Here is a 16,235-nt window from a genome sequence, read left to right on the forward strand (position 1 = left end):
ATTAGGAGCACACTCTTAAAGGGAGTGCTCCTAATCTCAGTTTGTTACCTGTATAAAAGACAGCTGTCCACAGAAGCAATCAATCAATCAGATCTGCACTCACTAACTGTAAGTCGCTCTGGATAAGAGGGTCTGCTAAATGACTAAAATGTAAATGCATGGGTGACCGAGCTGTGTGCCAGTAGCTCAAACAGACAGCTCGGTTCATTCAACATGTCAATACCTCTCACAAATACAAGTAGTGATGAAGTCAATCTCTCCTCCACTTTGAGCCAGGAGTGATTGACATGCATATTATTAATGTTAGCTCTCTGTGTACATCCAAGGGCCAGCCGTGCTGCCCTGTTCTGGGCCAATTGCAATTTTCCTAAGTCCCTCTTTGTGCCACCTGACCACACGACTGAACAGTAGTCCAGGTGCGACAACACTAGGGCCAGTAGGACCTGCCTTGTCGATAGTGCTGTTAAGAAGGTAGAGTAGCGCTTTATTATGGACAGACTTCTCCCCATCTTAGCTACTGTTGTATCAATATGCTTTGACCATGACAGTTTACAATCCAGGGTTACTCCAAGCAGTTTAGTCACCTCAACTTGCCCGATTTCCACATTATTTATTACATGATTTAGTTGAGGTTTAGGGTTTAGTGAATGATTTGTCCCAAATACAATGCTTTTAGTTTTTGAAATATTTAGGACTAACTTATTCCTTGCCACCCATTCTGAAACTAACTGCAGCTCTTTTTAAAGTGTTGCAGTCATTTCAGTCGCTATTTACATTTACATTTTAGTCATTTAGCAGACGCTCTTATCCAGAGCGACTTACAGTTAGCGCATACATTATTTTTTATCGAACCCACAACCCTGGCGTTGCAAACGCCATGCTCTACCAACTGAGCTACATCCCCTGCCGGCCATTCCCTCCCCTACCCTGGACAACGCTGGGCCAATTGTGCGCCGCCCCATGGGTCTCCCGGTCGCGGCCGGCTACGACAGAGCCTGGATTCGAACCAGGATCTCTAGTGGCACAGCTAGCACTGCGATGCAGTGCCTATACACTGACGTGTATAGTGTTGAGTCATCCACATACATAGACACACTGGCTTTACTCAAAGCCAGCGGAATGTCGTTAGTAAAGATTGAAATAAGTAAGGGGCCTAGACAGCTGCCCTGGGGAATTCCTGATTCTACCTGGATTATGTTGGAGAGGCTTCCATTAAAGAACACCCTCTGTGTTCTGTTAGACAGGTAACTCTTTATCCACAATATAGCAGGGGGTGTAAAGCCATAACACATACGTGTTTCCAGCAGCAGACTATGATCGATAATGTCAAAAGCCGCACTGACATCTAACAAAACAGTCCCCACAATCATTTAATCATCAATTTCTCTCAGCCAATCATCAGTCATTTGTGTAAGTGCTGTGCTTGTTGAATGTCCTTCCCTATAAGCTTGCTGAAAGTTTGTCAGTTTGTTCACTGTAAAATAGCATTGTATCTGGTCAAACACAATATTTTCTGAAAGTTTACTAAGGGTTGGTAACAGGCTGATTGGTCAGCTATTTGAGCCATTAAAGGTGGCTTTACAATTCTTAGTTAGCGGAATGATTTTTGCTTCCCTCCAGGCCTGAGGGCACACACTTTCTAGTAGGCTTAAATTGAAGATATGGCAAATAGGAGTGGCAATATCATCCGCTATTATCCTCAGTAATTTTCCATCCAAGTTGTCAGACCCTGGTGGCTTGTCATTGTTAATAGACAACAATAATTTTTTCACCTCTTCCACACTCACTTTACAGAATTCAAAATTACAATGGTGTCTTTCATATTTTGATCAGATTTTTGTTGCATTACAAAATGTAACTTAAATTGATTTTTATTTGGATTTCATGTAATGGACATACACAAAATAGTCCAAATTGGTGAAGTGAAATGAAAAAAATAACTAAAAGTGGTGTGTGCATATGTATTCACCTCCTTTGCTCTGAAGCCCCTAAATAAGATCTGGTGCAACCAATTACCTTCAGAAGTCACATAATTAGTTAAATAAAGTCCACCTGTGTGCAATCTAAGTGTCACATGATCTCAGTATATATATATATATATATATATATATATATACAGTAATCCCTCGTTTATCGCGGGGGTTACGTTCCGAAAATGACCCGCGATAAGTGAAATCCGCGAAATAGAAAACTTTTTTTTTTTTTACAATTAGCAACTATTACATGTATACAAATACAGTGACTCACGTGTAGGCCGTTTCACTGCTCTTCAGACTGGGCCGCTGCATCCTGACTGCGCTCTGCAGTGTTCTCTTCTTCTGAAGCCCGCGGTGCAGGTGTGTTTGTTCGGGAGAAGAACATAGTGATAGGCAGCTGTTGTCGCTCTTTTTCTTCTTTGCAAAAAGATCCTTGTACACCGACATGCCACCATCGATTACGTTGGAGAACTGTAACGAACGGCTCATCAAAGGGTCCCATTTCATTAGGAGATGTTCGAAATTACAAGATAATTTGGCCAACTTAATGTAAATTTGCCAAGCTGTTTTATGTACGTACACATAACTGCACGAGACGACAAAATGATAGCACAATTCGTAGCATGTTTTGATACAAGAAGCGGGAGTGAGTTTTTAGCGAATCAGAATGCAGAGCACAATGCACCAAAAAAAAAAAAATGCATTATGAAAATCCGCGAAATAGCGAATCCGCGATAAGTGAACCGCGAAGTGGCGAGGGATCACTGTATACACCTGTTCTGAAAGGCCCCAGAGTCTGCAACACCACTAAGCAAGGGGCACCACCAAGCAAGCAGCACCATGAAGACCAAGGAGCTCTTCAAACAGGTCAGGGACAAAGTTGTGGAGAAGTACAGATCAGGGTTGGGTTATAAAAAAATATCTGAAACTTTGAACATCCCACGGAGCACCATTTAAATCCATTATTTTAAAAAAATTGAAAGAATATGGCACCACAACAAACCTGCCAAGAGAGGGCCGCACACCAAAACTCACGGACCAGGCAAGGAGGGCATTAATCAGAGAGGCAACAAAGATACCAAAGATAACCATGAAGGAGCTGCAACTTTCCAGAGCGGAGATTGGAGCATCTGTCCATATGACCACTTTAAGCCGTACACTCCACAGAGCTGGGCTTTATGGAAGAGTGGCCAGAAAAAAGCCATGACTTAAAGAAAAAATAAGCAAACACGTTTGGTGTTCGCCAAAAGGAATGTGGGAGACTCCCCAAACATATGGAAGAAGGTACTCTGGTCAGATGAGACTAAAATTGAGCTTTTTGGCCATCAAGGAAAACGCTATGTCTGTCGCAAACCCAACACCTCTCATCACCCTGAGAACAGCAGGGACTGGGAAACTGGTCAGAATTGAAGGAATGATGGATGGCGCTAAATACAGGGAAATCCTTGAGGGAAACCTGTTTCAGTCTTCCAGAGATTTGAGACTGGGACGGAGGTTCACCTTCCAGCAGGACAATGACCCTAAGCATACTGCTAAAGCAACACTTGAGTTGTTTAAGGGGAAACATTTAAATGTCTTGGAATGGGGAAACATTTAAATGTATTGGAATGGCCTAGTCAAAGCCCAGACCTTAATCCAATCTGTGGTATGACTTAAAGATTGCTGTACACCAGCGGAACCCATCCAACTTGAAGGAGCTGGAGCAGTTTTGCCTTGAAGAATGGAAGTTTTCTTTTTTTTGTCTTATTTCTGTTTTGTTTCAAAATAACACATATTTTGCATCTTCAAAGTGGTAGGCATGTTGTGTAAATCAAGTGATACAACCCCCCCCAAAAAAAAATATATTTTAATTCCAGGTTGTAAGCCAACAAAATAGGAAAAATGCTAAGGGGGGTACATACTTTCGCAACCCACTGTACTTGGATGTATAGTGTCAGTGTTTGTTGCTGGCATGTCATGCCAAATTGGCTAATCTTGCCAATGAAAAAGTATTAAAGTAATTGGCAATATCAGTGGGTTTTGTTCTGAATGAGCCATCTGATTCAATGGATGATGGAGCTGAGTTTGCCTTTTTGCGCAAAACTTCATATAAGGTGCTCCAAAGCTTTTTACTATCATTCTTTGTTATTTCATAGTGCAGTTTTTTTATTCTTATTCAGTTTTGTCACATTATTTCTCAATTTACAGTACATTTGCCAATCGGTTGTGCAGCCAGACTTATTTGCCATTCCTTGTTAGATCAGTGGCAAATATATTTGTACAAAATTGTGGCACATGAGACGCTTGTCTGATTCACGCCTGTCTGAGTGGACTGATCCATTGTGGAGGCCTGTCTGAGTGGACTGATCCATTGTGGAGGCCTGTCTGAGTGGACTGATCCATTGTGGAGGCCTGTCTGAGTGGACTGATCCATTGTGGAGGCCTTTCTGAGTGGACTGATCCATTGTGGAGGCCTGTCTGAGTGGACTGATCCATTGGGATCCGCAGGGATGGCACACCAGTAGTACATTTACCGTTAATTACCATCATTTATCATCTACAATGTTTGTTTGGTCACGGTAATTTCTGTTAATGCATTCAATATATTATTTACATTTACATTACATTTACGTCATTTAGCAGACGCTCTTATCCAGAGCGACTTACAAATAGGTGCATTCACCTTATAGCCAGTGGGATAACCACTTTACAATGTTTTTTTTTTTTTTTGGGGGGGTAGAAGGATTACTTTATCCTATCCCAGGTATTCCTTAAAGAGGTGGGGTTTCAAATGTCTCCGGAAGGTGGTGAGTGACTCCGCTGTCCTGGCGTCGTGAGGGAGCTTGTTCCACCATTGGGGTGCCAGAGCAGCGAACAGTTTTGACTGGGCTGAGCGGGAACTATGCTTCCGCAGAGGTAGGGGAGCCAGCAGGCCAGAGGTGGATGAACGTAGTGCCCTCGTTTGGATGTAGGGTCTGATCAGAGCCTGAAGGTAAGGAGGTGCCGTTCCCCTCACAGCTCCGTAGGCAAGCACCATGGTCTTGTAGCAGATGCAAGCTTCAACTGGAAGCCAGTGGAGTGTGCGGAGGAGCGGGGTGACGTGAGAGAACTTGGGAAGGTTGAACACCAGACGGGCTGCGGCATTCTGGATGAGTTGTAGGGGTTTAATGGCACAGGCAGGGAGCCCAGCCAACAGCGAGTTGCAGTAATCCAGACGGGAGATGACAAGTGCCTGGATTAGGACCTGTGCCGCTTCCTGTGTAAGGCAGGGTCGTACTCTCCGAATGTTGTAGAGCATGAACCTACAGGATCGGGACACCGCCTTGATGTTAGCGGAGAACGACAGGGTGTTGTCCAGGGTCACGCCAAGGCTCTTCGCACTCTGGGAGGAGGACACAACGGAGTTGTCAACCGTGATGGCGAGATCATGGAACGGGCAGTCCTTCCCCGGGAGGAAGAGCAGCTCCGTCTTGCCGAGGTTCAGCTTGAGGTGGTGTTCCGTCTGTGATTGCCAGACATGCAGAGATGCGATTCGCCACCTGGTTATCAGAAGGGGGAAAGGAGAAGATTAGTTGTGTGTCGTCAGCGTAGCAATGATAGGAGAGGCCATGTGAGGATATGACAGAGCCAAGTGACTTGGTGTATAGCGAGAATAGGAGAGGGCCTAGAACTGAGCCCTGGGGGACACCAGTGGTGAGAGCACGTGGTGCGGAGACAGCTTCTCGCCACGCCACTTGGTAGGAGCGACCGGTCAGGTAGGACGCAATCCAAGAGTGAGCCGCGCCGGAGATGCCCAGCTCGGAGAGGGTGGAGAGGAGGATCTGATGGTTCACAGTATCAAAGGCAGCAGACAGGTCTAGAAGGATAAGAGCAGAGGAGAGAGAGTTAGCTTTAGCAGTGTGGAGAGCCTCCGTGACACAGAGAAGAGCAGTCTCAGTTGAATGACCAGTCTTGAAACCTGACTGGTTTGGATCAAGAAGGTCATTCTGAGAGAGATAGCAAGAGAGTTGGCTAAAGACGGCACGCTCAATAGTTTTGGAGAGAAAAGAAAGAAGGGATACTGGTCTGTAGTTGTTGACATCAGAGGGATCAGGTGTTGGTTTTTTGAGAAGGGGTGCAACTCTCGCTCTCTTGAAGACGGAAGGGACATAGCCAGCGGTCAAGGATGAGTTGATCAGCGAGGTGAGGTAAGGGAGAAGGTCACCGGAGATGGTCTGGAGAAGAGAGGAGGGGATAGAGTCAAGCGGGCAGGTTGTTGGGCGGCCTGCCGTCACAAGTCGCAAGATTTCATCTGGAGAGAGAGGGGAGAAAGAAGTCAAAGCATAGGGTAGGGGAGTGTGAGCAGGACCAGCAGTGTCATTTGACTTAACAAACGAGGATCGGATGTCGTCAACCTTCTTTTCAAAATGGTTGACGAAGTCATCCACAGAGAGGGAGGAGGGAGGGGGGGGGGGGGGATTCAGCAGGGAGGAGAATGTGGCAAAGAGCTTCCTAGGGTTAGAGGCGGATGCTTGGAATTTAGAGTGGTAGAAAGTGGCCTTAGCAGCAGGAACAGATGATGAAAATGTAGAGAGGAGGGAGTGAAAAGATGCCAGGTCCGCAGGGAGTCTAGTTTTCTTCCATTTCCGCTCAGCTGCCCGGAGCTCTGTTCTGTAAGCTCGCAATGAGTCATCAAGCCACGGAGCTGGAGGGGAGGACCGAGCCGGCCGGGAGGATAGGGGACATAGAGAGTCAAAGGATGCAGAAAGGGAGGAGAGGAGGGTTGAGGAGGCAGAATCAGGAGATTGGAGGGAGAAGGATTTAGCAGAGGAAAGAGATGATAGGATGGAAGAGGAAAGAGTAGCGGGAGAGAGAGAGCGAAGGTTGCGACGGCGCATTACCATCTGTGTAGGGGCAGAGTGAGTAGTGTTGGAGGAGAGGGAGAGAGAAAAGGATACAAAGTAGTGGTCGGAGACTTGGAGGGGAGTTGCAGTGAGATTAGTAGAACAACAGCATCTAGTAAAGATCAGGTCAAGCGTATTGCCTGCCTTGTGAGTAGGGGGGGATGGTGAGAGGGTGAGGTCAAAAGAGGAGAGGAGTGGAAAGAAGGAGGCAGAGAGAAATGAGTCAAAGGTAGACGTAGGGAGGTTAAAGTCACCCAGAACTGTGAGGGGTGAGCCATCCTCAGGAAAGGAACTTATCAAGGCGTCAAGCTCATTGAAGAACTCTCCAAGGGAACCTGGAGGGCGATAGATGACAAGGATATTAAGCTTAAATGGGCTAGTGACTGTGACAGCATGGAATTCAAATGAGGAGATAGACAGATGGGTCAGGGGAAAAATAGAGAATGTCTACTTGGGAGAGATGAGGATTCATGTGCCACAGCCCCGCTGACCAGATGCTCTCGGGGTATGTGAGAACACATGGTCAGACGAGGAGAGAGCAGCAGGAGTAGCAGTGTTTTCAGTGGTAATCCATGTTTCCGTCAGCGCCAAGAAGTCGAAGGACTGGAGGGTAGCATAGGCTGAGATGAACTCTGCCTTGTTGGCAGCAGAACGGCAGTTCCAGAGGCTGCCTGAGACCTGGAACTCCACGTGGGTGGTGCGTGCAGGGACCACCAGGTTAGAGAGGCAGCAGCCACGCGGTGTGAGGCGTTTCCAGTCTGACCGTTGTTTGCACAGTCACAACCTATACTAAACTTGTGAGAATCTTTTGGGGTTTATTTATTTCATTCCATTTATGAGTTGTCAATTTATTTATTGTCTTTTGTTTGGAGCGCTCCTGTCAATCTTGAGTAAGGACACGTACCTGATTACGCATATAGAAGTAGGACTAGTCTACCTGGCCTGAGCGCAAATGTAGGCCTATAAATGTCCCCATTTGGGGATCTGATACTATTTCTGAATGTCTTAACTTAACATCACTGTTGAGCATCTCAAATAAATGTTTTCTTTGCCTCAAACTGCAAGTAAATTAAGTTTGTTTCTACATCCATTGAGAATGACAATAGTTACTCAACGTAATCTTTCCAGCAATCTCCCTTTCGATTACCACTCAGCATGAAAGGGGAAAGAAATGTCATGCTCTGATCTGGTGGAAACGTCATAAAATAGTCCTACCTGATTACTACTTATCCCTTGTGCAAATAGCCTCCAGCTGTGTCTGTCCCATAAATAGCCTCCAGCTGTGTCTGTCCCATAAATAGCCTCCAGCTGTGTCTGTCCCATAAATAGCCTCCAGCTGTGTCTGTCCCATAAATAGCCTCCAGCTGTGTCTGTCCCATAAATAGCCTCCAGCTGTGTCTGTCCCATAAATAGCCTCCTGCTGTGTCTGTCCCATAAATAGCCTCCTGCTGTGTCTGTCCCATAAATAGCCTCCTGCTGTGTCTGTCCCATAAATAGCCTCCAGCTGTGTCTGTCCCATAAATAGCCTCCAGCTGTGTCTGTCCCATAAATAGCCTCCTGCTGTGTCTGTCCCATAAATAGCCTCCAGCTGTGTCTGTCCCATAAATAGCCTCCAGCTGTGTCTGTCCCATAAATAGCCTCCTGCTGTGTCTGTCCCATAAATAGCCTCCAGCTGTGTCTGTCCCATAAATAGCCTCCTGCTGTGTCTGTCCCATAAATAGCCTCCTGCTGTGTCTGTCCCATAAATAGCCTCCAGCTGTGTCTGTCCCATAAATAGCCTCCTGCTGTGTCTGTCCCATAAATGGCCTCCAGCTGTGTCTGTCCCATAAATGGCCTCCAGCTGTGTCTGTCCCGAGCTCACTGGCAGGGAACTGAGGGCCCAGAATATTTGATACAATGTTGCAAGTTTTTTTGTTGTTGTTGAGGACAGCCCTAGATCCAAGACACTGAGACATTGGTGTTAGATCAATACACTGAGATAATGGTGTTAGATCAATACACTGAGACAGTACACTGAAACATTGGTGTTAGATCAATACACTGAAACATTGGTGTTAGATCAATACACTGAAACATTGGTGTTAGATCAATACACTGAGACATTGGTGTTAGATCAATACACTGAGACAATGGTGTTAGATCAGTACACTGAAACATTGTTGTTAGATCAGTACACTGAAACATTGTTGTTAGATCAATACACTGAAACATTGGTGTTAGATCAATACACTGAAACATTGGTGTTAGATCAATACACTGAAACATTGGTGTTAGATCAGTAGACTGAAACATTGGTGTTAGATCAATACACTGAAACATTGGTGTTAGATCAGTACACTGAAACATTGGTGTTAGATCAGTACACTGAAACATTGGTGTTAGACCATTGGTGTTAGATCAGTACACGGAAACATTGGTGTTAGATCAATACACTGAAACATTGGTGTTAGACCATTGGTGTTAGATCAATACACTGAAACATTGGTGTTAGATCAGTAGACTGAAACATTGGTGTTAGATCAATACACTGAAACATTGGTGTTAGATCCGAGGCGTGAGTATTAGAACCAACACATTTTTTATGCACCAGGAAATATGTACTCCTGAGTGGCGCAGTGGTCTAAGGCACTGCATAGCAGTGCTAACTGTGCCACTAGAGATCCTGGTTCGAATCCAGACTCATGGGCGGCGCATAATTGGCCCAGCGTCGTCCAGGGTAGGGGAGGGAATGGCCGGCAGGGATGTAGCTCAGTTGATAGAGCATGGCGTTTGCAACGACAGGGTTGTGGGTTCGATTCCCACGGGGGGCCAGTATAAAAAAATATGTATTCACTAACTGTAAGTCGCTCTGGATAAGAGCGTCTGCTAAATGACTAAAATGTAATTTTTTTTAAATGTAATGTATATCCAACTGTTCTTTTCTAACAGGTAATAAACACACTCTTATCTCTCTGTTGATGAGCAGGTCTGCAGTCGATCCCCCCCCATGGAGGGAAGTTGGAGATAGCCGGAATGGTGGTGGGGCAGTGGGCCGGGAACAAACCATTGCGTGGCAGAGGGGGGTTCAACATGCAGGTGGTGTCGGTCGGGGCAGGGAGAGGGTAAGACACTCTGCTGCTGCTCTTTAAATTAAACTGTCTCTATACTTACTTGAGTCTATAATATACATTTTTACTGATTGCTCTCTCTCTCTCTCTCCCCCAGAAGGGGTAAGGACATCCCAGTGAAAGGAGGGCGAGGAGGTAAAAAGGTAACTGCCAACACAATAAAGGTCTGACATCACAATAAGGTCAAGCCATAGAATAAGCGGTGTCGTCACACTAAATGTAAAGACACCAGTTAGATGTAGCTTTAAATAAGCATTAAGTTTTCTCTCTCTCTCCTTCCCTCCAGACCTCACCCCCCCCCTCCACCAGCCCCCCCAAGTCCTCTGAGGGGGAGGGGCTTAACTCTGGGGGTGTGGCCCAGAAGCTGAACGGCAGCCCTGCAGCCTCTGCTATTGGCCAGCCTCTGGATTTGCCCCCACTGGCCCAGCCAACCCCGTGTGCCTTAGCCAGCAAAGACAACCAATCAGAGGAGGCCCCTTGTTGCCTTGACGGCTGTCCGTCAGACGGAATGTAATGAAGGAGTTGTGACTAGGCTTTCCCAGGATGCAACAGGGTGTTCTGAAAGTGCCGTCTGTGTTCCACTGCCTTCCCCTGTCTTTCTGTTAGCCCCGCCCACCAACACACCAACCAGGAAGTCAGAGAGGGGGAGGTGCTCTCCTCCATCAGTCGATTTGGTTGGTTGATGGATGTGTTCCGCTAGCCTTTCCCCCCCCTCTCTCTGCTTCTCCGTGTGATTGGTTTGGCAGAGCAGTAAGCCCCACCCCTTAATTTTGTCATGTGGTTTTATTTTAACGATGAGAGGTTTTTCTCCATGAGTCCATTTGTCTGTAAGCCCCGTCTCCACCCCATAACCCCTGACCCCTAAAGCCCCGCCCCCATGGCCCATCGCTATTGTAGCACCAGCACACTCTCTCATAATGTTCTAATGATCCCTCCCTAGTGTTAGTATTGATAGTGAATCTACACTCCCCTACCAGGGTCCGCACAGTTAGACCTCTACTACGGTGTTTAGTAGTTGTAGTAGTAGTGTGTTTGACACTAAACTCCCACTGTTGGCTAGTCTGTTGGTTCCGGAGCCTGGGTTATTAAACTCCCACTGTTGGCTAGTCTGTTGGTTCCGGAGCCTGGGTTATTAAACTCCCACTGTTGGCTAGTCTGTTGGTTCCGGAGCCTGGGTTATTAAACTCCCACTGTTGGCTAGTCTGTTGGTTCCGGAGCCTGGGTTATTAAACTCCCACTGTTGGCTAGTCTGTTGGTTCCGGAGCCTGGGTTATTAAACTCCCACTGTTGGCTAGTCTGTTGGTTCCGGAGCCTGGGTTATTAAACTCCCACTGTTGGCTAGTCTGTTGGTTCCGGAGCCTGGGTTATTAAACTCCCACTGTTGGCTAGTCTGTTGGTTCCGGAGCCTGGGTTATTAAACTCCCACTGTTGGCTAGTCTGTTGGTTCCGGAGCCTGGGTTATTAAACTCCCACTGTTGGCTAGTCTGTTGGTTCCGGAGCCTGGGTTATTAAACTCCCACTGTTGGCTAGTCTGTTGGTTCCGGAGCCTGGGTTATTAGACTCCCACTGTTGGCTAGTCTGTTGGTTCCGGAGCCTGGGTTATTAAACTCCCACTGTTGGCTAGTCTGTTGGTTCCGGAGCCTGGGTTATTAAACTCCCACTGTTGGCTAGTCTGTTGGTTCCGGAGCCTGGGTTATTAAACTCCCACTGTTGGCTAGTCTGTTGGTTCCGGAGCCTGGGTTATTAAACTCCCACTGTTGGCTAGTCTGTTGGTTCCGGAGCCTGGGTTATTAAACTCCCACTGTTGGCTAGTCTGTTGGTTCCGAGCCTGGGTTATTAAACTCCCACTGTTGGCTAGTCTGTTGGTTCCGGAGCCTGGGTTATTAAACTCCCACTGTTGGCTAGTCTGTTGGTTCCGGAGCCTGGGTTATTAAACTCCCACTGTTGGCTAGTCTGTTGGTTCCGGAGCCTGGGTTATTAAACTCCCACTGTTGGCTAGTCTGTTGGTTCCGGTGCCTGGGTTATTAAACTCCCACTGTTGGCTAGTCTGTTGGTTCCGGAGCCTGGGTTATTAAACTCCCACTGTTGGCTAGTCTGTTGGTTCCGGTGCCTGGGTTATTAAACTCCCACTGTTGGCTAGTCTGTTGGTTCCGGAGCCTGGGTTATTAAACTCCCACTGTTGGCTAGTCTGTTGGTTCCGGAGCCTGGGTTATTAAACTCCCACTGTTGGCTAGTCTGTTGGTTCCGGAGCCTGGGTTATTAAACTCCCACTGTTGGCTAGTCTGTTGGTTCCGGAGCCTGGGTTATTAAACTCCCACTGTTGGCTAGTCTGTTGGTTCCGGAGCCTGGGTTATTAAACTCCCACTGTTGGCTAGTCTGTTGGTTCCGGTGCCTGGGTTATTATTAGTGTGTAGAGGTTTAGTTGCCCAGCCGTGTTGAGACACCCTGACCACAGATGTAAGTTGTTGCCATAGGGACCTCATGGCGAGCAGTGTTCTGTGTGAGGTCAGGCTTTAGATGTGTCAGAGGAGGAAGAGAGGAGGAGGATGATGACATACTAATGAATGAATGAACCACCGATGATGATCTATTAGCCTCTAACCTCCCAGAACACTCACTTAGCGTGTTAGCATTGCCCCGCCAGACCAACTGTATTAGCTACGCTGCGTTGTGTTGCTAATCACCCTGCGCGTCAGTGTGTTAGCATAGCTTAGCCCAGACCCTTCAGTAGCATTTGCACCGCCGCACCGCTAATGCATTAGCATGCTAACGTAGCCCAAACCCTTGAATAACATTAGCACTTACGCTAATATTTTAGCGTGCTAACTTTGTCTAGCCCAGCTGCGTTGAGACCCCATGACCACAGATGTAATGCACCTTAACCTGACGCTCTTACCCTTATATTATATTACTGCATTATCCCCTATGCTCTGATTGTATATCCCAACGGTGAGCACTTACTAATGTAGGATTCATTATGATTATTGATGACCAGACAGTCTGTCTGAGAGGGTTCCCCTGTGACCTAGGAAATTACTTTGACCTCTAGAGATCTACTTTAACATTAGACACCTTTAGAGACTCCTTTGTACGTTAATATGCCCCTGTTAAGAAGACCTGTTTTAAATGTGAACAGAGTGGTCTTCAGAAGAATCCCACTGGATCCCCTTATAGGTTGAAACCCAGTTAGGCCAAATTCGGTGCCAGATCCGGTTTTAGAGGTCTGAGTGCTGCCCCTCTGACTGGCACCAAGGCAGCGTCTCAAATGGCACCCTATTTCCTACGTGGTGCACTACTACCCCTGTTCATCAGAAGCAGTGCATTATGGGGGGTAGGTTGCCGTTATAGACAAGACCTGATGAAGTCCCAAAGCATAGACCCACACCAACCCTGTCAGCTGGCTGGCCAATCAGGACAGGCCTGGTAGCACCGCCTCCCCAACACTGCCTGGTGATTGGTTAGCAGTCGCCACGGTGATAGCCCAGCGTTCTAAGCTCTTTAACCAACAGGAAGCACTTCCCCCAAACCACCTTGCCAATCAGCAGGGATTTGGGGCGGGAACACTTGAATGTTCTGCCCACAATCTAAAGATCCTAAATCGTTTTATCATTATGATAGAGGACAAAATAAGTATTCCCTTAATAGGTGTGCTCTGAGAGGAATCAGAGTATTGACTTTTTTTAATGTTAGTAGTTGTAGACCACAGAGCAGAGCAGTAGGATGGATCTGTCTGTCTCCTGGCCATCTATAGAAATAACATGGACTGAATCAACTCAACTAAACCAATGTCTGTAAGCGTACAGACATGGATGCTGCCCAAATGGCAGCTAGTCCTTCTACTGCACTACTTCTGGTCAGGCCCATAAGGCTGCCCCCATAGGGCTTTGGTCAAAGGCTGCCCCCATAGGGCTTTGGTCAAAAGTAGTGCACTATATAGGGAATTACATTTTACATTTTAGTCATTTATCAGACGCTCTTATCCAGAGCGACTTACAGTTAGTGAGTGCATACATTTTCATACTGGCCCCCCGTGGGAAACGAACCCACAACCCTGGCGTTGCAAGCGCCATGCTCTACCAACTGAGCTACAGGGGACTTGAAATGGCACACTATATGAACTCCTGACGAGGCAAGGCAACAGACGGAGACCATGTCAATGACTTGATGCTCCATCTATCTGATGGTGTTCCTTAGACATTGTTTCCCAAACTCGGACCTGGGGACGCCAAAGGGTTTTTGCCCTAGCACTACACAGCTGATTCAAATAATCAAATCTTGATGATATGTTTTTTTGAATCAGTTGTGTGGTGCTAGGGCAAATACCAAAACTGGCACCCCTTGGGGTCCCCAGGGTTGGGTTTAAAGGATGCATCCTATTCCCTACATCCTATTCCCTACATCCTATTCCCTACATCCTATTCCCTACATCCTATTCCCTACATCCTTACTGACTTGATCCTCTTTGTTCCTGTGAAGAACCTGCTGCTGATCTTCAGCATTATTGGGGATGGTTTTCCACCACAGGGCTCTTGTCAAAGTAGTACACTATGTAGGGAATAGGATGCTATTTGGGATACAGTCAAAGTGTTGATGTTTAAATCACTGAGCCCACCGTTACGATCTGTTACACTGAGACACAACAAACAAACGGCCCGTTAACTTGTCAAACAACCACCAAATGAAAGCCAGTGTTTGATTGATGGCTGATTATTGGTAGGACTGTAGCTGAAGCATACAGTGTTGCTAGGAGTGTTGCTAGGAGTGATGCTACTGTAGTTGTAGGACAGTATTGTACTAAGCTCTACAGGACTGTAGTTAACACACAAACAGGAAGGGTGACATTCTGTCTGCTAAATAGACCAGTTCCATCTACATAGACCCCACAGAGCGCAAAGTTGCCAAAGCAAACGTAACATCTAAATACACTTCAACCAAAATGAGTTTGGAACGCTGCGGCTCGAGACTCCATGGCGTGCAAAGTATTGTGGGACTGCTTACAAGCAAATCATCTCTGCCTTCTGATGGTTGTTGTAAAACGAGACTTTCGAGATGAATCCCACATGAAGTATTGGGAACAACAAGTATTTTAATCCAGTCATCTCAGGGCTATCTAGCAGACAGAGTTTAACCCTTAGACTGGCTAGAGAAGAGCCCCTCTGGTCATATAATACCCGACTAGACGACTACGACTCAGACATGCACATACAGTACGCATTCACAGGTTGCAGCTCCGTCACTCGGTCGCATCATGCCATTAGACGACTACGACTCAGACATGCACATACAGTACGTATTCACAGGTTGCAGCTCCGTCACTCAGTCGCATCATGCCATTAGACGACTACGACTCAGACATGCACATACAGTACGTATTCACAGGTTGCAGCTCCGTCACTCGGTCGCATCATGCCATTAGACGACTACGACTCAGACATGCACATACAGTACGTATTCACAGGTTGCAGCTCCGTCACTCGGTCGCATCATGCCATTAGACGACTACGACTCAGACATGCACATACAGTACGCATTCACAGGTTGCAGCTCCGTCACTCGGTCGCATCATGCCATTGTTGTGAACGTTCTCAAGCCGTCCTCTATCTGTGGCGCCATAGTGATGCCCTAGAGTGGTGCCCTAGAGTGGTGCCCTAGAGTGGTGCCCTAGAGTGGTGCCCTAGAGTGGTGGTGCCCTAGAGTGGTGCCCTAGAGTGGTGGTGCCCTAGAGTGGTGCCCTAGAGTGGTGGTGCCCTAGAGTGGTGCCCTAGAGTGGTGATGCCCTAGAGTGGTGATGAGCCCAGTCATTCTGGAGAGAGGCTAACTACTGTTTAGTCTAAATTACACTATAGTGCCTGGAAATACCATGACATTGCTAAAGTAGTCAAATATTTAGTAGGAAACAACTTTGCCAGCGTTATCATGTCGTCAAATTTACTTTAGACAGATGGCAATGTTGTCATAAGCTAGCAAAGTTTGTCAAAAAAATTATACAAAAATGGCCTCACCTCAATCTTAGCTAGCTAGCTAATGTTATACTGCATCTAAAGTCAATCTGGTGGGCTCCCCTCAATCTTAGCTAGCTAGCTAACGTTATTTACATTTTTTACATTTTAGTCATTTAGCAGACGCTCTTATCCAGAGCGACTTACAGGAGCAATTAGGGTTAAGTGCCTTGCTTAAGGGCACATCGACAGATTTTTCACCTAGTCAGCTTGGGGATTAGAACCAGCGACCTTTCGGTTACTGGCACAACGCTCTTACCCACTAAGCTACCTGCCGCCCATACTGAATCT

At 46.7% G+C, this 16,235-nt stretch overlaps 1 protein-coding gene across 1 annotated transcript in view; it reads left to right on the forward strand.

The window, feature by feature from the left end:
* Positions 1-11,766, forward strand: part of LOC121537228 (constitutive coactivator of PPAR-gamma-like protein 2) — an 84,682-nt gene extending 72,916 nt beyond the window's left edge. Inside the window, exons 14-16 of the mRNA XM_045215326.1 lie at positions 9,804-9,939; positions 10,043-10,088; positions 10,232-11,766. Of these exons, the coding sequence (XP_045071261.1) occupies positions 9,804-9,939; positions 10,043-10,088; positions 10,232-10,459 (410 nt within the window). The 3' untranslated portion in view covers positions 10,460-11,766. The remainder of the gene's footprint in view (positions 1-9,803; positions 9,940-10,042; positions 10,089-10,231) is intronic.
* Positions 11,767-16,235: the final 4,469 nt, after the last annotated feature.

This window comes from Coregonus clupeaformis, unplaced genomic scaffold (genome assembly GCF_020615455.1).
Source record: "Coregonus clupeaformis isolate EN_2021a unplaced genomic scaffold, ASM2061545v1 scaf0423, whole genome shotgun sequence".
NCBI classification, from domain to species: Eukaryota; Metazoa; Chordata; class Actinopteri; order Salmoniformes; family Salmonidae; genus Coregonus; species Coregonus clupeaformis.